At 36.8% G+C, this 23,497-nt stretch overlaps 1 protein-coding gene across 2 annotated transcripts; it reads left to right on the forward strand.

The window, feature by feature from the left end:
* Nucleotides 1-1,880: 1,880 nt before the first annotated feature.
* On the forward strand, nucleotides 1,881-21,756 carry Tasl (TLR adaptor interacting with endolysosomal SLC15A4). 2 transcript variants are annotated; one of them, XM_020183965.2, is made up of 2 exons: nucleotides 1,881-2,108; nucleotides 17,049-21,756. In XM_020183965.2, exon 2 carries the CDS (start codon nucleotides 17,050-17,052, stop codon nucleotides 17,944-17,946), a length of 897 nt encoding a protein of 298 aa, XP_020039554.1. In that variant the 5' UTR covers nucleotides 1,881-2,108; nucleotide 17,049; the 3' UTR covers nucleotides 17,947-21,756. The 2 variants fall into 2 exon arrangements, with proteins under 2 accessions (XP_020039554.1, XP_073918825.1); XM_074062724.1 differs by lacking the exon at nucleotides 1,881-2,108 and adding an exon at nucleotides 15,959-16,058.
* The last annotated feature ends 1,741 nt before the right edge of the window (nucleotides 21,757-23,497 follow it).

A 23,497-nucleotide genomic window follows, 5' to 3' on the forward strand; every position in this document is an offset into this window, starting at 1 on the left:
TACTTGGAGGACATGTTTTCCACCAGCAGAGGTAATTGGATAATAGGAATAATATCCATTTAGAGAAACAGAAATCAAGGCAATAACTTTTACCTATCATTCAGCAGACTGATGGAAAATCATATTATAAAGTTTCAGCTAAAAGAATGTAATTTTGTTTTATTGTAGTCAGCAAAGAGAAAGCAGTTGAAGCCAATTTCATATACTCAGGTTTTATCAAACGAGAAATGGTAAGCCAAGTTGACATAGTTCCAACTTTTTGATTACAGAAAATTTCTTTCTGGAAAGAACAATTTTCATAAAAGGAGGGACATATGAGACAAAATCAAGAGTGAGTGCAATCAAAATTCTGCAATTTGTATTTGAATAAAACAATGGATGTGACTTAAGCCAAACTGGAGCAGCTGTAATCGCTCTACATTGGTTATTTCATGGCACTGCAGGTGAGTTCTTAGGGAACGCACCAGAGAACGTTTCTGGAGTTAGGTAAGATTCACTCTAGGGTATTCACATGGTTGTAGTTAAACCCACACTAAGGTTAAATAAAACAGTGTTTGGCCCTAAAGGCACTATGACTACTTGATCATAGCTGTATCCTTGATGGTCTACCAATGCCTGAAGACATCCCTGAACCTGATGTTATAGGATTACATTGCAGCTGATCTTGCCTCTGGGGTCATGAGTCTGGTGTTTCTTGTGGTGGCAGCTCAAGTCAGATTTGAAACTAGATGAGACACTTACTGTGCTTATTATGACTTATATGGCAGAAACTGCCTTTTCTCCAGTATCTAAGTAATGTTCCATGACATAGTACACAAAATCACAGAACACTCTAACAAAGATAAAAAGTGCTAGTACAGTTTTAAAGATATGACTTCTTAAGTTAAGTCATCAAACAAAAGTAAAAAAAAAAAAATCAAGCTGGGCCCAAGTGGCTCATGCCTGTAATCCTAACTACTCAGGAGGCAGAGATCAAGAGGATCAGAGTTCGAAGCCAGCCCAAGACAATAGTTGTCAAAACCCTATCTTGAAAAATACCCAACCAAAATAGGGCTGGTGGAGCAACTCAAGTGGTAGACCACCTGCAAGTGAGAGGCCTTGAGTTCAAACCCCAGTACTGTCCATTCCCCAACAAAAAGGAAAAATAAAATCAAATTCACTAAGTGAAAATGTTCACAAATTAAGGATTTAGAAACTAGTTTTGATCTAAGTTAGGTAGAAAAAGACAATGAAATGGCTATCATTTAGGCAGGGTTAATCTTTGTCAGTTAACTTGAAGCAGTTAGGGTAAACTAGTCAAATGATTTTGAAAACCTTAATTTTTCCATTTTGGGACAAGAAGTGTGAACCATTTGTAGATAGACTTTTCTGTTTTCCAGAAAAGACATGGACTGTAAAATCAACTAAAGTTAAATATGACTAGTTTCTAAAAATGAAAAAGTAATACATATATTAGGAATTTCCAATGGCTATAGAATGAAAAGTAGTTGCATTCTGAAAAGACAATTGCTTGTTTCTAATTTGGGGTGCATCCATATAGAAAAAGAAATATGCTATTAAATAAACAAGTGTATTTATGCACATATATATACACATATGCATATCCTTATATTGCCTTTAAAATACAAGTTGGAACATAAGTTCTTGCTAAACAACATAACTTAGAGGTCCTTTTCTACCATTAAGATATAAATCCATCTCGCTCTAACAATTGCATAATACTCTAGAGTAGGGATATGCTCTAATATTTTTTAGTGTGCAGCAATAAACTTTTTTTTAAAAAGAGACAGTTTCATAGATAGGTTTCATTTTTTGAAAAAGGGGAAGAAACACCATTCTGTGACTCAATGTGGGTTGTCAGTTAATACCTCCTCATTTCCTGGGACTTCCCACTGCTTCTTTAGCACAAACTAGTCTTGAGTGAAACAACTGTTTTTTCCATAGGATCAGTTATAAAAAGAATGGCAAGGCAAGGAACAGCTTAGTCTCCTGGTCTCATCAGCGAAGGGCTTACGATCATTTCTGGAAAGAGTGCTGGCTGGCTTCTTCACCTCTATTTGGTCAATCCCTGTTTCTGCAGAACCAAAGGAGCAGACTGGTTAGTGAAGGTAAGAAAAAGGAGGCACCAGGTTCTAGAATTCTGTTAACCTTTCCTCTCTGTTCTCTTCTCATACCTTCTTAGCTCTTTGCCATCAGAACTCAGATCCAGTCTTACGACATCTGAAATGGTTTCTAGCTTACTAAATCAGAGGTGAGTGGCAATAAGCAAACATTCAGTGGAGTTGGTCAATACAGAGAAATTAAGCTAAACGCTTCTTTCTCTTACCTCCTTATGTCCACATTTTGTACACTTCTACAATGTGTTTAAGTTTTATTATACTTTTTATGTTTTGACTTGTTGAGTCAGGGTCTTCCTATGTATCCCAGGCTGGACTTGAACTTGAGATCCTCCTGCCACAGCCTCTTGAGTGCTGGGATTATGGGTGTGTACCATCACTCCCAGCTCTGATCAAATTCTTAATTGTATTATTTATTCAGTCCTCTTTCACTAATTGCTACACTTTTTAGCGTCTGCATTTTTAAAAGAAGCTCTAAAAACTTAAGCAGAATTTGCAGGAACAATACAGTTTTTGATAGTGTTAAAGTTTGTAGACAAGTATAATCACAATATATTCTAATTGGATTTCACTCTCAATTATTCAGTTCACTGAGCTTGTCTTGTTCTAGGTGACAGGATATAGTCAAAGTGAATACAATCTATAGTGATGATGCTTTTCAAACTATTATCTGGGTGATTCAAGGAAACCCTGTGTTTTGGTGTTCAAGAAAGGACATGCATGGGTAGACTTGAGTTTGAATTATCTTTAGTCCTGCTCAAACATTCTTTCTCTTGTGGCCATCTATCCATGTTTGAAAATAGACCTGCTTTGGTCAGAATATTCATATTGATATTTTTATAATGTTCCTTGCATAGGCCAGCCTGAGACAATGGTTTCTGAGCCTGAGCAACTTCTTATAGGCATGAAGAATATTTGAAGTCTATGTTAAACATTTAGGATATTTACAAAGGTAGTACACTAATTCTATTATCTCCCTGCAAAGCAATATTTAAAATTCTTGTATCAAGTCACTGAAATATTTTCCATCACACATGAAATGATTAGTTTAGATATAGAATACATTGTCCCTCTAAGTTCTTTTTTAGTTAATTGTACAAAATAATGGGTTTCATTATATTATTCTCATACATGTATATAATGTACTTTGATAATATTTACTCCCCATTACCTTCTCTTACTCCTCCCCCCTCACTGATCCTCTTCCTTTTCCCAATACCTTCTAGGCTCTTAACAAATGTTACACAGCATAAAATGTAACTTCTTTGATGAAATAAAGCTATTTTCCCCTAAATTTTTATTTTGAAGCTGTAAACCTATTTAAAAATTGAGAGATTGGTACAACAACCCCTCCATATTTCCATCATGTAGATTGCTTTTTTTTTTTATCATTTTGCGATATTTATTTTCTCTCTCACTGTCTGCTTCTCTCAGTTTCTTTTTCTGTACTATTTGAGAGTATGTTGCTGACTTTAGGACACGTCACCCCTAATTTCTTGAACATGTTATCCCCTAAGAATAAGGGTAATCTTTCACATAATTACAATACAATTATGACACTAAAGAAATTTAACATCAGCACAATACTATCCTCTAACATAAGACTCACATTCAAATGACCCCATTATTCACATGTCCTTTAGGACTTTATTTTATTTTGAGACAAAGTCTCACTACATAGACCATGTTGGCCTCAAACTCATGATCCTCCTGCCTCTGCCTTCTGAGTGCTCAGCTTTGTTAGATCTTTTTATTCTTTAAGTTTAAGATCAAATCAAGGATCTTGCATTGCATTTGTTTGTTATGCCTACAATTATGCAGATGTTAATGGTAATGGGAATACTTAACATAATTTATAATGATAACATCAAGGAATTTTAACTTCAATACAATAAGGTTATGATCAGTTTTCTTATTTTTTAGTACCCTACTTTGTGTCAAAACATATTAAGTGATTTGAGGAAGTCTCATAAGATTTGATTTTTCAATATGTGAGATGACATGAAAGAATATGAACAAAAAAATCCAAACTATGATAAAACTATATTTACTAATAGTTCAACACTAAATTTTATATCTTCTGAAATAAGAAATTTCACACATCAGGTAAAGCCCCTGGAAGTCGCTGTTACCTTTGAACATAAGAATCTAAGCAGAACCAAACACAAAATTATTTATTTACTTGGCAAGGTTAATATGGGAAAAAGAGGATTTTTTAATTTACATTTGTATTATCTTAGCCATTAAATTAGATTTTCAGAAATTAATTTGTTTATAATCACTGTACATTTGGTAGAGGAGTGGATAATCCCAAATTATATGTTTTATAACAGGAATTGAAATATGGATGAGTAAGAGTTGAACTATTAGAGATATAACTAAGGTATGTGATTAAGTGATTGGTTATTTCTACCTCTAAAGAACAGGTATTTTAAAAGAAAAGAGCACGATTTAAAAATAAGAGAAAGATTTAGAAATGCCCATGCTATCTTACAGAGGGAGGGCCTTTCTAAAAAAGTCCTTGTATTGGGTAAAATTCTTGTACCATTCACTGAAAACAACTTAAAACATATAATACAGATTTGCTTACATTATCAAAATTGGATTGTGAGCAAATTAATATCCATTTTCTTCTTTTTTCATTGTTTTGCTGGGTGGGGGTGCATTGTAATATTTAAAAAGTTCTTACAATGTATCAAATATATTATACTTGAATTCACCCCCTCCACCACTCTCCTTTATCCCCCCTCCCACCATTCCTGGAATAGTTGCAACAGGTATCACTTTTCCATTTACATGCATGTGTACACAGTTTTGCAATATATTCACCCTCCTACACCCTTTCCCCACCTCTTCCCCCCTCCTACTGATACCAAGCCCCCAGGCAGGACCTGTTCCATCCTCCTGTTCTCTGATTTTGTAAAAGAAAAAAAATGACATTTTTGTTTGTTTAAGGTAGCTACACAGGGAGTTTCCTTGTGGCACTTCCATGTATATATGTATTATAGCCCAAATTGGGTCATCTCCGCTGTTTTTCAAAATTTCAAATGATGCCAGGCACTGGTGACTCACTCCTATAATCTTAGCTACTCAGGAGGCAGAGATCAGGAGGATCTCAGTTCAAAGCTAGTCCCAGGCAAATAGTTCCAAAGACCCTATCTCAAAAATACCCAACACAGAGCAGGGCTGATAGAGTGGCTCAAGTGGTTGAGTGCTTGCATAACAAGCATGAGACCCTGAGTTCAAACCCCAGTACAGCCCAAAAAAAAGTCAATGATAACTTTTCAGCAATTTATCCGAAAGTCCCTCAAGTTTAGATTGGAATCATGGAATCTAGAACTTATAGCATAGGAGAAATAGAAAAGTAAAGAGATGAAATTAAGGATTTTGAGGTTTGGGGGTATTAAAAATAACATCACTGTTATGTGACCTACAAATAGACTTAATGAAACAGTTTGCTTCAATCATAAATTTAAGGTAAACATACATTTCCTCATCTAACTAGAAAATCAAAAAAATAATGTGTTGAAGAATGACAGTGAAAATAATCTTAAACATTGCTGATGATAGAATAAGTTGGCCCAAGCTCCTTGAAAAGTAATTCAGTAATAGCTGTGATCTACTTATTGTGCTGCTCAAATCTGGCCTGAGGAAACCATGGAGGCATATGCAATGATTACACACAGCAAAAAAGCATGAAAACCTCAGTGTTCACTATGAGAAATGATTTACTAAAATAAGATGTGACAATAGATGTATTATTTCATAACTGTCTAAAAGATGGACCTATATCAACAGACATTCTGACAGATGGGATCCAAACTGCACTCTAGCTGCTTTGGCCTGAGACATTCTATGAAATAGTATTTTCTTTGTATTTAATACCATGAGGTTATATCCCATGATGCTGGGTTACAGTTCTAGCCCACTGCCTCCATTTGAGTTTTTAAAATTCTTTGTTTCTTTTGGTAGTATTGGGGTTTGAACTCAGAGTCTCACACTTGCTAAGCAGGCACTCTACCGCTTGAGCCATTCCAGCAGCTACTGCCTCCCATTTGTGTGTGGCTGGGGGAGGTCTCCTTTGCACCTATCTCAATCTAGCCTCTTCGTGTGTTTTAGTTTACCCTTGCCCAAAATATTCAAGAGGCAGGATCTTTCCTAGCTCCTTATCACCTCAAACTTCCCCATTCCCCACCAATCTCCAATCTTCTCACTTTCCTTTTGCTATCACCGGTCACTCTTTCATTCCAAAGATTGTTTCAATGATTTGTTTTGCTGTTATGGATTTTTATTAAAGTTCCATGCAATCCTTATGAATACTTTGGTATAAAGGAGGAAAGACCCTAGACTACTTTTCTAACTTAGGGATAAAGATTCTGAATGGGCGGCCAAGGGCTCTGAAATGTTCATATTGGAGATGACACCTGAAGGTTATGTGTGGCAGGAATGATGTATATGGAATCAAAGTTCTCAGGACAGGAAAAAAATCAACAAATTCCTGGGATAGGAGTGAGATTTGAAGGAACTGGAGAGGCCCAGCATAGCTAGAGTTCTCTGTCCTGTGGTTAATAGGACAGAGATGGGGTTAGGAAGACAGGCAAGGACTACACACCATGAGAGCCTAACATTTGTGAATGTTTTCCTGGAGGTGATAGGGAGTGGTTGATATTTAAACAGGACATATGTATTATTTAAACATATGGAAGGTGGTTGTAAAGTTAAGTGTGATATAATTCTAGGCTTTATCAGTGGAGGTTGTTATGGCAAATGCTCATATATTTATATAAAATGGAAGATAAATTATTTGTATACCTCAAAGACATATGCGCATTGATACTCAATTGAGATGTGGGGTAAATACTGACATGTGCAGTAAATACCCTTCTTTCTATACTTCACTGCATCTTCTTTTTTTTATTTGGTGAATGCTGTTATTAAATGGATTCAGGACTGATGTCCTTTTCCAGAAGAACTGCTTGTTGTCACGAATGTGTGATATTAACTGTCCTCAACTATGCAGTGGGGCAATGTGTTCTAAGATCAGAACACATACTTTGGAGTTTGCAAACTTGAGTTTGAATCTTGCCTCAAGTAGTTAGTGGTTGTGTAACCTTGGGAAGGACATTTGTCATAGTTGAATCTCAGTTTTCTCTTTGGAAAATCTGGATTATGATAATACTTAATGAGAAGTATTGTTGGAAGATTAGGAATAATTTATGGAAAGTGCCCAAAGCACAGAAGTTATTATGGTGCCTAATCCAACTTCATACATTAACTTTGTAAAATTTTATTTTTGAATTAGCATACATTAATAATAAGAGAGGATTTCATTGTGGTATTCCACACATGCTTACAGTGTTCCTTGAACATGTTCACTACCTCCATTATATTTCCATTCTCCCCTCCCACCTCCCTACATCTACTTTTTCATTGAGATAAAGAGTAGGTAACCCATGGTCCAGGACAAAATTGGCTCCCTGTTTTTATAAATAAAGTTTTATTCAAACATGGCCATAATATTTGTTCACATATTGCCTATGGCTGCTTTCCTGCTATAATGGTCAAGTTGCAACAGACTCTGATCTGCAAAGCCTCAAATATTTACTATTCCTATGTTAGATTTTTATTCAAATGTCCCCTCGTATAAACTTCTTTCTTATTAAGTTTTTCTTTTTGATTCCATGTTTGTGTTGTCTGGGTATAAATTAAAAGTTTGTCTATGTTCAGAAGTTATAACAACAGTTTTCTGAGAACCTGTACATGCTAATCTAGAAGGAAGAATTTATATTGCAGTTTCTTCAGAAAACCAAGTAAATGATTTAACAAAGTGCTGTACTTTAGCACATACTTTTAACTTATGAATTTGCACACAAGGTTAATTTTGGTATCCCCTTGTCTGGTAATGATTAATGTAGGCTAAATTTGCCTAGAATATCTCATCTACAAATGTCCTTGGGTATCTTTTTCTTCACACTTAACCAGTCATGGAGAATTATATATATATAGCTTCTCTAAGATAATACACAGAAATTCGTTAGAGGCATGGCTCAAGTGGGAAAGTACTTGCCTAGCAAGGTCAAAGCCTTAAGTTCAAACCCCAGTACCACCATGGAAAAAAGGAAACAAATATTCAAATGATAAAATATCTTTGAACAATTTAAGTAATCCATTAGGTTAAATTTTAGAGTCTCAGGTGAAATTAAGCCTAAAAGATATGTTAATATTTATTTGAAGTACACCATTTGTAATACTTTTGAAGGGAATCCAGCGATAGTTTCTTAAAATTTTACAGATAATATAAAATTATTTGAAATAAAGGCCAGCCAGACATGGTGATTCATGCCTATAATCTCAGCACTTGGGAAGCTGATGCAGCAGAATCTTAAGTTCAAGGCCAGCCTGGGCTACATATTGAGACCTTGTCTCAAAACAACAACAACAAAAGAAATATGCTACCAATTAATCAAAATAGATTCAAATACCTTTTCATTGTCTAATTTTAAATTTTTAGATATAATGATGTGCAACACTATTTTCATTCTAGTGGTGAATTAAAGGGTGGTTAAAAGATTAAATGTTTTAGTATGCATATCATTTTTCGATATAATTTTTATGCAGTATTAGTCCTTGTACAGCTTTAAAACTTTTTCAAAAGTCTCCTTAGCATGCTTTCTGCTGCCCTCTACTGCTTATTTTCATAAATATCAGATTTGGAGTACTCTCACTAAATCTTCTTCATAAACTCATTAATGTTTGAAGGTACTCTAGAGGTAATTTGACCCCACATTCTCAATTTCAGATGGGAAACTGAGTTAAACAATGTCAGCGTGGGCCCCGTGTTCTGATGGACTGTTTGAATGCCTCCTGACTATGAGCACATTACTCATTTTTGTCAACTATAATATATGAACATAACAGCAGTACCTATATCTTACAGTCTTTGTGAGGATCAAGTTATTTATTTATTTAGTATTTATAATGGTATCTGTGTTGTATCTAGAATCACAGTGATGTTAGTTGTCATATAAACTTTGCATGAACTAGTGACAAGGTCAGAACTAGGACTGCTTCATTAACTACTGGCTTAATGAATTATTTTTTGGTGTTAGTGAGTCTGAACAGATAACTAAATTTTACCTTCAAATACAGATTTTAGAAATGCAGTTCCTAGTGGGCCACTTTTGGTAAGCAGAACTGGTGCTGCGGAATGAACCGAACGCCGGGTTAAGGTGCCTGATGCCTGGAATGTGAGTGCCTAGAAATATGATCTAGCCCTGGGGATGTAGTTCAGTGGTAGAGCTGTTGCTTAGCATGCACAAGACCCAGGGTTCCATTCCTATTACAGCAAAAAAAAAGTGATTTAACCAGGTGTGGTGGCAAACACCTGTAACCTCAGCACTGAAGAGCCTAAGGCAGGAGGATTATGAGTTTGAGGCCAGCTGGGGCTAAAGAGAGTGACTTTATCTCAAAAAACATGTGATCTATTCAATGTATCTGAGGCTCTTGCAGTCTTCACAAAGCTATGAGATGTTGCAGCCCTTGTTGCTGCTTTTTCCTCCTTGTACTCTTTTAGGTGAGCTCCTCACTGAAGTTATCACACTCAAATGCTCCTCAAGCCCCAATATAAACTCCTGCTTCCTACACGTGGCACATGATTTCAGTGGTGACTTTAAGTAACTTCTCTCATAAGCTCCCAGTCTGAATCTCTAATGGACCATTACACACTTGCACCCAGACAGTTTATCTTGTGTCAGGCTCAAGAGGAACTAAACTAAAACTGTCAGCCCCCCTCTCAACTCCTCCTCCTAAAGTTCCCATTTTGGACAGTGGTGGTGCCATTTCCCAACATATCCAGACTCAGTTATTTTTGGCTCTTCTCTCTTCTTCATTTCCATGTCTGAGAGTTTTGGTCACTCTTAATCATTCCTTCTTTTCCTTTCCTGTTCTTATTCCATCAGAATTAAAGCACATTAAAACCCCTCTGAGCATGAAAAATAGGGAGTAAGGCTCATTACTGAAAACAAAAATCGTAGGCTTTCATCATTGTTGTGAAGGAGTGGAGATGATCTGGAGTTCTCATAAACATCATCCACATACAGTGAAAGGAGACTCCATTGGGCTGGCTGACTAATATGAAGAGAAGATGACAAATAGTGGGCAATTTGGGATACAGCTGAATGGGAACAGGGGCCATAAAGGGGGATTCTGCACATTGTGACACTTCAAGAAAGGCTCGTAAGTGAACATAATTCTGAAAAATAACACTGGCATCCCACCTAGACTAGTATCATATGAAACTGACCCACATGAAAGTGACAAAACAGACCTCTTCACCTATATGGCCTTTCTCCCCTTGGTCTGCTACATTTTCGCCCTGTTCACTGCATCTTCAAATCCTTCCTGTTCTGCAGTTTCTCTCTTCTTCACCCTTAGAATATCTTTAACCACAATTCAGCTGTACAGGAAGTGCCACCTTCTTTTTTGTCCCTCTTAGCTACTCTAAAATATTTTTCTTTAGTTTGTTTTTCGACTGTGTGTGTGGTGCTAGGGATGGCATCAGAGCCTTGCCCATGCTAGGCAAACTCTCTACCACTGAGCTATACCCTCAGCTTCAGTTTTTAATTTCAATTAAAAAATTGAATCAAAGTTACACATGAACATAGTTTGGGTCATATAATTCTAAGATATTTGCTATGATAAACAACACTCCTTACCTCTCTTCTCCAGAAACAACTACTTTCATCTCCTTTAATTGATTATTTGGTATTTACCCCATTTCTTTCAAAGGCATGTTTGTGTTGTAACTTTTCTTTTGTTTGGGTCATTATTTATTGACTTGTTGCTATGAAGAGGAAGATCTATCTCTCTTTCTTCCTGATTTCCACCGAGTATATGTGACTTTAACTCATTCCTCTCACTATGGAGTAGTCACCTAGTCTGGACACATAGGCAAATGCCTAGTATATACTTTATTGGTATTGCATTAATATGTATGATAACATAGTATTTATTTCCTGACTTTATGGTTGCCCTATTGTTACTTTTTAAATTTTGTTAGATCAATTTTCAATGCCTTATATAATGTTATGACTGTTAAGTCAGTGATGTAGTCAGTGATGTAATTTTTGTTTGTTTGCTACATAACTTTTGATCATAAAATTCTATGTTGAAAACAACTTTCATTCAATACTTTTTTGACACTGTTTGTTTCATTGTCTTATTGCTTCTCATGTTGCTGTTTCAAAGTCTGAAGATTCTGGTTCTTGGTCTTCTTTGTGAGTAACTTTTTTACCATTCTGGAAACTTATAGAATCTTCTCTTTGTCCTAAGTGTTCTCCCATTTCACAATAATGAGAGATGGTGTAGGTCTATTTTTACTCAGTATTTTGGGAACTGATGTCCCTCAGTTCTGGGAAATATTCTTGAGTTTCTTATTTGAATTCCTTCCCTATTTTTTTTGTCCTCTCTTTCTGAAACTTCTATTTATTCAGATAATGGATCTCCTGGGCTGCTTCTCTAGTTTTATCTTTTCTTTTTTTTAAACTACTTTATGTCTTGTAATTTTGTTCTACTTTCAAAATAAAAATGCCTCAACTTTACCTTTCAATCATCCCATTGGCTTTTAAAATTACCGTTTTAAATTTCCAGTACCCTCAGAATACTGCTTTTAAAATGACATCCCCTTTGTAATTCAAGATTGTCACGTTAGCTTTTAACTCTTTGAGAACATTGATGGTAGAACTTCCCCTGTAGAGAGTTTTTTTCCTTTAAATGCCTGTTTTGGTTTCTATCATAGCAAGTTTTTCTTCAGATGCTTCAAAATTCTAGTTGTATTTGAAGACAGGAATCTAAAAAGCTCAGTGGGTTCTATTCATCATGGGCTTGAATAAAGGGTGATAGTCCAGTTGCATTGGGGAACCCCTGATCTCAGGTGCTCTTCACAGACTACAGTTGTCAGATTCCTCATTACAGTTTTCACAATATCCTGTCTAAAAGGGCCTATGTTTATTCAATCTATTATCAATTCAGCAAATGTTTTGCAGTGCTGGGACTTGAACTCAGAGCCTACACATTGAGCCACTCCACCAGTCCTTTTTTGTGATGGGTTTTTTTTTGAGACAGGGTCTCACAAAACTATTTGCCTGGGCTGGCTTCAAAACTTGGTATTCCTGATCTGTGTCTCCTGAATAGCTAGGATTACAGGTGTAAGCCACTGGCACCCGGCTTCATAGTATTTATTTCCTGACTTTATGTTCAGGAATGTAGCAATTCTATCTTTAATTGGTATTCCTTAGTTTAGGGAAATTCTGTTTTATTCTTCAGGTACTAATTCTCAAGTTTTCCTTCAGGATTGAGGATGGGAGATAGTACCTTGGATGCATGGAATGAGAAAGAGGATCTGGGTCTCTGCCTTTTATTTATTTTTGTTAGCCTATGTTAATTGTACAAAATACTGGTTTTCATTAAGACATTTTCATACATGCATATAATACACTTTGATCATATTAACAACCTTTATTACCCTTGCTTATCCCCCCTTCCCTTTTCCCTTTCCTCATCCCTAATAGTCCCACTTTCACTTTCTTGTCCTTTTATTTCTCAACAACTGGATTCTACATATGAGAGAGAATATGGACTATTTGTCTTTCTGAGTCTGGTTCATTTCAGTTAACATGATGATCTATCTCTACTTCTATTCATTTTCCTTCAAATGACATAATTTCTTTTTTCTTTATGGCTGAATAATACTCCATTGCATATATACCACATGCTCCTTCCTTCGTTCCTTCATTCCTTCGTTCCTTTGTTCCTTCCTTCCTTCCTTCCTTCCTTCCTTCCTTCCTTTCTTAGGTTTTTGATGGTACTGGAGTTTGAACTCAGGGTCTTATGCTTGCCAGCAGATGATCTACCACTTGAGCCATGTGCCCACCCCTTTTTGCTTTAGTTATTTTTCCAGTAGGGTCTTGCATTTATACCCAGGCTGGCCTAGAATGCAGTCCTCCTATTTAGGCTTCCCACATAGCTGAGATAATAGGCATTCACTATTATGCCTAGCTTTTTATTGGTTAGATGGGGTCTTGCGAACTTTTTGCCTGGGGTTGCCCTTGAGCCATGATCTTCTTAATCTCTGCCTCCCAAGTAACTAGGATTACAGGTGTAAGCCATTTTGCCCGGCCATACCACATTTTATTTATCTATTCATTTGTTGATGAGCACCTTGGATGATTCCATAACTTGGCTATTGTAATTGTGTCACCATAAACATGAGTGTTCAGGGATTGCCATTGTATGCTGATAGACTCCTTCAGGTATATACCCAGGAGTACAATAGTTGAATCACAGGGAAGTTCTATTTTTAATATTTTGAGGAGCTTCCATAGGGATTTTCATTGTGGTTTCAATAATTTATATTTCCAACAAATGTGTATAAGGGTTCCCTTTTTTTTACATCCTTGCCAACATTTGTTGTTTGTTTTCTTGATGATTGACATTCCAAATTGTGTGAGGTGGAATGATTTACATTTCTCTGATGGCTAAAGATGTTGAACATTTTTCATATGTTTTTTGGTCACTTGTACTTCTTTTGAGAACTGTCTATTCTATTCACTTGTCCATTTATTGATTAGATCATTGGATCTTTTGGTGTTTTATTTTTTTGAGTTCCTTTTTTTTTTGAGTTCCTTATATATTCTACATATGAATTCCCTATTGGTTGAATAGATGGCAAAGATTTTCTCCCATTCTGTGGGCTGAGAGGCTGTTAGACTTCCAATGAATCTTTTTTCTTTAGGTATCCCCTCTTTGCCCTTACATCCAAAAGGTATGCAGTGCTATCTCAACATTTAGGAAAATTTAAATCAAATTGACTCTTGGCTTTTCCCATCGCTCTTATAAAATTCAATTTTCTCAGTCTCCTGTCATTAACCCTTAGTCTCAGTTTAACAGCTTCTAAAACATCATTGTTCTTACTTCATCTTCTGTTTTCCTTTTCCTTTGGGTTGGGTATATCTTTAAAAACTCATTTACTGGGGCAGGAGAAAAATACATTCATATGCCTATTCTGCTATCTTTCCTGGAAGTCTTTGCCTTTATCTCAATTTGATCTCTTTTGAGTTCACATTCTTCTGAGTGATTGGAAAGTACTTGCTGTCAATCAGGATTTCCTCAATCACTTCAGTGCTCCCTCCTCCTTGGATTTGCCTCTAAATTCCAGGTGGCTTATATAGAACCATAAGATTGATATGGGAGTAAGCGGGAATATTTTTGGTTTTCACCGTGTAGTCACACTGATACCCATAACTACTTGTCGGTCACCTAGCCCTTTGTTAGCACTCTATGGGCATCACATCTACAATCTCTCTTTTTAAATTTTTTTTTGTGGTACTGGGGTTTGAACTCAGGGACTACAGCTTCAGCTGCTCTACCAGCCCTTTTTCATGATGAGTATTTTTGAGATAGGTTCTGGCAAGCTATTTTTCCAGGCTGTCTTTGAACCACAATCCTCCTGATCCCAGCCTCCTGAGTAGCTAGAATTACAGGCGTGAGCCACCATCCCTTTTTTGAACTGGGGACTTTTCATGTGTTAGGCAAATGTGATAACCACTACAGTACAGAAACGTGGTACATCTATAATCTTTCTATCCCAACTGTAGGTATTCATCAGGTTTGTAGGCTCTCAGTAGCATGCTGGTGTGTAAGGAGGTTTGATGAGGTGGCACCACACCTATCCATGCAAGCAAACCAAGTGGCTGTCTCTCCTGTTTCCACACCATGCTAGGCATGAGTTTTGTGACTTCCTGTCTCCTCAGATTCCACATGGGAGGGAGGGCACAGACTTCAAGCTCTTCAAGTCTCTTAGGAGCCATACTGTTTCCCTCCACAGGAAGCTCAGTGTATTGGAGTCTATGGCTGATGCATTAATATTATGCCCTAAGTCCTTCATACTTCTGGATTATGAAATTTAAAAGCTCATGTTAAACCAGGCTTGGTGGTGGGTGCCTATAATCACAGCTTATGGAAGTGGAGGCAGGAGAATCATGATTTGAGGCTACCCTGGCCTGCACAGTGAGTTCTAGGCCAGCCTATGCTACACAGCAAAGCTCTGTCTACAAGATAAAAGAGTTCAGGCTATGGTATCTCTCAAAAGCCATTTCTCCAAAACTATTATTTCTGTCAAGAGTTTCTTTTTTGTTTTGTTTTGGGGACAGGGTATCACTATGTTTCTTGGGGTGGTCTTTACCAAGAGTTTCCAGAGCTTATTTAGAAATTCAAAAGTCAATAGTACATTTTCCCCTTCATTCCCCACCACGATATTCTGAGGCCTTGAAAGTGGAATTCCCTACCTGCAACCTGGTAGGGTTAAGGTCATCACTAGTAGGCCTTTGTGCTAATCCCTTTTCTCTGTTAATTACTTTCTTATATATGTAATTTGCCTTTTTTTACTTGAATGCTAGGTTTGTTGAAGTCAGAACTACACTTAGAAATTATTTTTTAGGAAAGCACAACATTTTCTTTATCTTTATAAGTGTATTTAGCATATAATAATTATCCACAGATTTGTTGAAGACCTTTAGCTATGTATCTTTATGGCATATTAATGTGCCTGGAGTATAGAAAATATTTAAATAATTGACAAATTTGATGAATATACCTTGGAATAATTCTAAAAGAGAAAATTAACACAATGTTATCTTTGCACAATTAAAAAAGAATATATTATATTTACTTAGAGAATAATAACTACATGAATATAAAAGTCAAGAGGCTAAAATTTTTTTTTAAAAGGACCTTTATGTATAATTAGAAATAATCCTTCTTTTCTAATTTGACTTTTCAATTTCAGGGTCTAGTTGACAGTTCTGTTTTAGAAGCCCAGCTCTTGAGGCCAAATAGGACTCATTTTCCTCACTGTTGCCTGCTGCTCCAGTGCCAAGAATGCTAGTATGTTCCCTTTTTTAGAAAGGTGGGGAGGGGAGGCTGGTGTGGGGAAAGCCCACTGTTAGGAAAGGTCTTTGGTAACTAGGGTAGAGGTAAACATATCAAGTGAGTGCAGATATTTCTAGGATATATTCTGAGAAGTTGGAGGGGTAGTAAGAAAAATCTATTCTGGGCTGCAAACATAGGGGAAACTGTGGTCTTTCAGGATGTGTCAAGCATAAATTAATTTTATACCAGGCATTGCTGTCAATTGTTTCATTCAGATTAACAAATGCCCCTTGAGTCTTACCTAAATACAAATAACTGTCTAGCCCCCAGGTAAAATACAAAAATGAGTAAGATACAGCTCTTGATTTTAGTAGAATTTGCCACAGATTTCCTCATTATTTTTCTCATAACCCACTAGCCATGTGATTCTGCAAACTACATTTCTCAATCACTCTCCATTTCCTATGGGGCAGAACACAAATCCCTTTCCTGACTTCCAAGTTCTTTCATGATCCAATTCAAAATGATTGTCTGAGTCCCTTTTGCATGTGTTGAATAGGCCACTACCATGTTCTCTTATAATTCTGTGAAAATGGTTGAAATGCCTACTTACTCTTTACCATTGAGCTGAAATGTGACATTCTGTATGACATATTCTGTGGCTCCCTTTTTGCCCCAGGCTATGTTAGAGTCCCCTTCATTATACTTCCTTTCTGCCTATCACTATTATAATACTCAGTGATATAATTTTGGAATTATTTGTACTCAGTTTATGTTTCCCCATAGTGAGAAATGTCCTGAAGTGATGGGATTTTCTCCTTTTTATCTCTATATCTCCAGCACATGTCATAGTCCTGGTATACAGCAGGCACAGAATTAGTAATGGCTTGATGAGTGAATGAAATGAATTCATTCATCATTGTTTACTTTTTTGATATGTTAACTGCCAATTTTTAAGATTCCAGTTCTCTTTTCCCCATTGTTACTTTTCAATTCTCTTTCCAGAATGCTGTCAGAAGGGTATCTCAGTGGACTTGCCTATTGGAATGACATCCACTGGAATTATGCATCTTATAATGAGCAGGTGGCTGGGGAACAGGAAGAAGAGACAGATTCTGTTGCTGCTCTTTCCTATTCTTCTGTGGATGAAACACAAGTCAGAAGTCTCTATGTGAGCTGCAAGTCCTCTGGAAAGTTCATTTCTTCAGTACATTCAAGAGAGAGCCAACACAGCAGAAGTCAGAGAGTCACGGTGCTGCAGACAAACCCAAATCCTATGTTTGAGAGCCCCAACTTGGCTGCAGTTGAAATATGCAGAGACCCCAGAAGAGGGACCTACTTGGTTCCACCTTCCTGCAAAAGTATTTGCAAGAATTACAATGACTTACATATTGCAGGGGGCCAGGTGATGGCCATTAACTCAGTGTCAACAGATTTTCCATCTGAGGGCAGTTTTGAATATGGTCCTTTGCTGAAGTCATCTGAAATTCCCTTGCCCATGGAGGATTCCATTTCTACTCAGCCCAATGACTTTTCCCAAAAGCCTATCCAGAGGTACTCATCCTATTGGAGAATAACCAGCATCAAAGAGAAAAGTAGCCTACAAATGCAGAAGCCTATTTCAAATGCAGTGCTGAATGAGTACCTGGAGCAGAAAGTGGTAGAGTTATACAAGCAGTACATTATGGACACCATGTTTCATGACAGTTCTCCTACTCAGATATTGGCATCTGAACTCATCATGACAAGTGTGGACCAAATAAGTCTTCAAGTGTCTAGAGAGAAGAACCTGGAGTCCTCAAAAGCCAGGGATATAGTCATTAGCCGCCTCTTACAATTGGTGTCAACTGAGATCAGCACTCCGAGTCTCCATATTTCTCAGTATAGCAATGTGAATCCCTAGAGAGGACGCTTCCATCCTCCCAATTACTTGAACTCAAAGCAACACTTTACTCCTTTATTCAGAGAATGTGCGGGGTTGGGGGGGAGGTTGTGAAAAGAAGTTAAGATTTAGAGAAGTGAAGGTTAGGTGGGAGTCAGGTGTGAATGAAGTTTGAGAAATATAATATTATATATGATGATGGAATACTGGAAAAGGAGCCATACGATGATTTTAAAGATAGTTTTCTACAGCAGCAAAGCAAAAATAAAAAAAATTACTGAAAAGGAAAAGCTTATGATTGATTTATGGGAACATAGAAATTAGAAAAGACATGCCTAATAAAAAAGGAAACACCATGGCAAAACTAAAAAGCCAAATGGTATCAGAATAGAGTTAAAAATATGTTTGTTGCCCAAATAAAGTCCTCTCAAGTTGTTTCTTCTTGAGGGAAATGGATTGCAGAAGGCAGCCCTATTTGGGTAGAAAGATATGTTAAAACATTTTTCAAAGTATATGTTTATACTTCTTTTCTCTAATCTGTATCAGTATACCATTTAGATATATTCTTTGTAAATATTAAACATACAGCAAATTGCAACTGTGCTTTTATTTTTGAATGACTACTTAGTTACAGTCACAAATTCTCTAATTCTTTTTACTGGTGAAGATGACATTTTCTTTTCTTTTTTGTTTTGGTCTACATGCTTTTTAAAATTGGTGTATACTAATTGTACAAAGACATTTTGTTGTGATATTTCCATACATGCATATAATGTACTTTGATCTAATTCACCCCCATTACTCTTTCTTATCCCCCTTTCCTTCTTTTAAAATAATTTTAGCAAGTTTCATTATGCCATTTTCATACGTTCGTATGAAGTACATCAATCATATTCACCCCTCATCACCTTTTCCTTTAACTCTCTCTTCTCCCAAAGAGTCTCTTTAGTTTAGATTCTGCATATGAGAGAAAATGTGATATTTATCTGAGTCTGGCTTATTTTGCTTAATATGATGATCTCCAGTTCTATTTTCCTGCAAATGACATAATTTAATTCTTCTTTTTAACTGAATGTGTCTTTATTACTCTAATGTGTATAAATTAGATATAGATTATATATATCACATTTTATTTATCTACACTGTTTTTTGAGCACCTAGACTGATTCCACAGTTTGACTATTGTAAATAGTGTTGAAATAAACATGGTATCTCTATTGTATGCTGACTTACATTCCTTTGAATGTAACCACCCAAGAGTGGTGCAGTTGGATCATATGGTAGATCTATTTTTATTTCTTTGAAGAACCTCCATGCTACTGATTTCTGTAGTGGTTGCACTAATTTACATTCCCACCAACACTGTATAAGGATTTCTTTCCCCCATATCCTTTTCAGCATTTGCAGTTTGTTTTCTTGATGATTACCATTCTGATTGGAGTGAGATGTAATCTCAGTGCCATTTTAATTTGCAGAGATGACATTTTGTAGGTAGAAAACACCATAGAGTGAACATTAAACCATTTAGTTTTATTTTGCTATGTATGATTTTCTTTATTGCACCAAGCTTCTAAAGAAATTATGAATACTCTTTTCCCCATTTTCCTCTTCCTTTTTATACATCCTCTTAACCTGTAGCCACTAAAGGGTCTTCTGTATCTTCAAAACAAGGTTATAAGAACCAGAGTTCCACTATATAAATTTCTCATTTCCTAGAATGATAGCTTCATGAGGGTTTCACTGTTCTAACCCCTTTCTTAGCTCAAGAGTTGGCCAAATCAATCTTGCTGCCAGTTTTTAACTGCTGTGAACTAAGAATGTTTTTTCCATTTTTAAATAGTTAAAAAGCCAAAATAAGAATAGTACGCTTTGTCATATGAAATTATATGTCTATAAAATAAATTTTACTAGAAAAAAAGCCATGCCCATTCATTTATGTATTCTCTATGGATGCTTTCACATGAGAATGGCAGAGTTGAGCAGATGTGACAGAGAACATATGGCCCAAGAAAGCCTAAAACACTTACCATCTGGCCCTTTACAAAAGTTTGCCAATCATGCTCAACAGCAAGGCGTTGTACAATGATGGTTGCTTGACTTCATTCACGTTTGCAGAGGAAGCAAAATCTGGAATGGAAATGGGGAACACATTTACTGAAGACTGGCCTGGAAACAGTCTCTGTGAAGGAATGAGGGAAGTAGAAGAGGTTTCCACAAAGAGCTAGGGTGAGCCTTCAAAATATTTGGTTCCAAATTGAAACCAGAGGATTGACTTTTGTACACCAGCATCTACCAGAAGGGGGTGAAACTGAAGCTGAGCAGTTTAATGGACCACAATTTCCAAACTGGGAATCCACCTGGAGTCTTCAGCACCAAACTCGAGGCAGCTGCAGGGGGAATGAGTTCATCATCCCAAAGGAGGGGTCTGGATGGAAGAATCCTTTACATGTCTCCATATTTGTATTTGAAGGGTGTGTGTGAAACTTTCACAGCATATACTGCTGTGTAATGAATTTCAATTTTGATGATTATTCAGAAATGTTATTCACTATTTTAAACATATCACAATAATAGCTGCTATGTATTAATTGCTTGCATTGTATGTAGCACCATGTTAAGGCATTTTCTTTTGGGTGGTCCAGGGATTTGAACTCAGGGCCTCATGCTTGTGACTCAGGTCACATCCCCAGTTGTTTTTGCTTTAGTTATTTTTCAGGTAGGGTCTCATTTTTTTTTTCTGCCTGAGTCTTCCTGGATCCCGATCATCCTTAATATGCTACCCACATAGGTAGGAACAGGTGCACACCACCACAACCAGCTTATTGATTGAGATGGGGTCTTGCTAACTTTTTTCCCAGGCTGGCCTCGAGCTATGATCCTCTTGATCTCTGTCTCCTGAGTACCTTGGATTACAGGTGTGAGCCATTGCACCTGGCCACATGTTAAGCATTTTGATGAATTATTTTACATAATTCTCATAATAACCTTAGAACTGAGAGGGTGTTTGTTATCTCTTTTTACAAATGAGCCAGCTGGGCTCAGAAAAGTTAAGCAAATTGTTCAACAGCACACACTAAGTGGGAGAACTGAATTTCAATTGAGTTCCACTTAACTTTAAAGTCTTGTTCACCACCCTGCCAGAGACAGGGTCTCATTATATAGCTCAGGCTAGCCTCAAACTGGAGATCCTCCTGCCTCAGTCTCCCAAGGACTGGAATTACAGACATGTACCACCACACCTAGCTTAAAGTCCTTGTTTTAGCCACTGTCATCTGCTCTCTCCCATTAACCATTGTAAGTCTTTAAAAAATTATTAGTGCATATTAATTGTACAAATTTGTTTCATCGTAATATTTTCATACATGCATATAATGGGTTCTGATAAGGTTCATTTCTCTCCACCATCACACTCTCCCTTCACCCTTAAAATCTGGTTTTCTACTCCAAGGGAGTCAAGTTGTAAATCTGTTTGTTATTATGTTACTTATTTTTCCTTTATATACTGCTTAGTTTTATATCATCCTCTCCCCAGAATATAAGCTTTGACTTATTTATAAGTGTCTCTACATTGCAAGCATTACTTACACATAGTAGAGATCCAGTTCATATTTGTCAAATGGATAAATATGTATTGGCCATATTGACACTTCATCTGGTATCCAAAATGAAAGACCATCAATATACAAACCAGATAATTCTGACTAGGAAAGTGCTATGGAGGTTTCCTCCTCAACAAGTAAAACTAATTGAATAAATGAACTCAATTTATCAAAACAGGTTAGCATATAGTATAATAAAATGCATTATAATAAAATATTGTCATGGATATTATCCTTTGCTTGCTGAGAAATAATTTGTTATAAAGTAGACTGGTTCATTTTTTTTCACTAAGTATTTATTTGATGCTATGTTTTTGGGTTTGCTTTTGGGGTTGGAGCACTGTGTATTAAACATATGGAGGGAAGACACAATGTGTGTGCACACCAACAGAGTAGCAGATCTTATCCTCTGAACTCTTACTGTATTGTTGAATAGTCCTAGAAGATAACTAGGGAACAACTGACAAAGCCAGTTATTACGTTTGAATGTAGCAAATGGTACAAGCATGAATAAGCTTATCAATGATGGTAAGAAAGTGTGATGAGTGCTGAAAAGAAGATGTATTAGTGGATACTGAACAGTGGAGGATTCTAGTGTAGGCAAGCTTCCAAGGGAAAGTGATGGTTTAAATTACTTTTGAAGAACAAGATAGGATCTAGGTAGATGGATAAGAGAGGTGTTCCAGGTAGAGGTGTGAGTGTTTGCTGCAAGACAACTTCAAGTAGATGAAGCTAAATGAATGCATGAATATGGAGTAGATTAGTTTGCTATCACTATCATAACAAACTAATGCAAGTTTAATGGCTTAAAACACATAAATTTATTATCTTACACTTCTGGAGATCAGAAGTCCAAAATCATTCTCACTTCAACCAAGTTGGAAGACAGTAAAGAAAAAAAAGAGGTGTAAAATCAAAATAGTACAAATACAAGTATGAAACAGGTTTTGTCCTGTTAAAGTAGTTTTTCATCATTTTGATAAACATGTATTGAGTACAATCATCTGTGGAGAGCAGATTATGGAAAGCCTATGAGAACTGGACACAGCAAGGCGAGATGTAGCTTGGTTGCTTTCATCTGATGGCTGAGCCCTGGCTCAGCCCCGGCCATGAAACAGAAAAAAGCAGAACAGCTGCATCTCCTAAGTTGTTTCCATTCAGAGAAGCAGGAATGCAGGTTTCTCCTGTTACAATGTCACAGCCCTCCCAGATAGCCACAGCTCCACCCTGTTTAAGGCTATTCATAAAAGACCCCTGAAGGAGGAAGAGAGGCTTTTGCTTTTGGCTCTTGCTTTTGGATTGGGCTTTTTGCCTTTGGTTTTTACTTTGGGCTTTTGCCTTTGGCTTTGGCTTTGGCTTTGGCTTGGGTTTTTCACTTTGGGCTTTGGGCTTTTTGGTGTAGGAAGCTTTTGGAAGGGAAAAGAATTACTGAAGGGAAAACAATTGCTAAAGGGACATTGCTGAAGGGAAAAGAATGGCTAAAGAGGGGTTGATAGAAAGTCTGCATCTAGGACTTTAATGTAAGCCTTAGAAAGCTAAGCTAAAGAAAAGCCAAAGAGAACATAGGACAGTGCAAGATAGAGGACCGAGACTTTAAGAGTTATGCATATGCAGTTTGTTAGGTGTAGCTGTTGCAAGTCTGAGCACCAAGGCTTTAAGAAAGCTAAAGAGAGATGGGACAGTGCAAGCCTGGGGGCAAAAGACTTTAAGAGCAATTAAGAGAAAACATGGGACAGAGCAAGTCTAAGGAAAGAGGTTTTAAAGATTTGCAAGGAGTAAGGCTTTAAAGAATAAAGATAGAGAAAAGAAGCAATGAGGGTTGGGTGTCTCCATCCAAGTGTCCAACACACTTGACACCATTTTCTGTCTGTCTGTCTATTCTGTGTCTTCTCTGCATGTCCAGTCGCCCCCAGTTAGCCCCAGTTAGGTTGAGTAATAACCAAGGAGTGAGGGAGAAACCTCGCTCTAACAAA

This window comes from Castor canadensis, chromosome X (assembly GCF_047511655.1).
Source record: "Castor canadensis chromosome X, mCasCan1.hap1v2, whole genome shotgun sequence".
NCBI classification, from domain to species: Eukaryota; Metazoa; Chordata; class Mammalia; order Rodentia; family Castoridae; genus Castor; species Castor canadensis.

Bases quoted from the DNA above. Each gene is read 5' to 3' on its own strand.
- Tasl (XM_020183965.2), top strand. From the start codon at position 17,050: ATGCTGTCAGAAGGGTATCTCAGTGGACTTGCCTATTGGAATGACATC.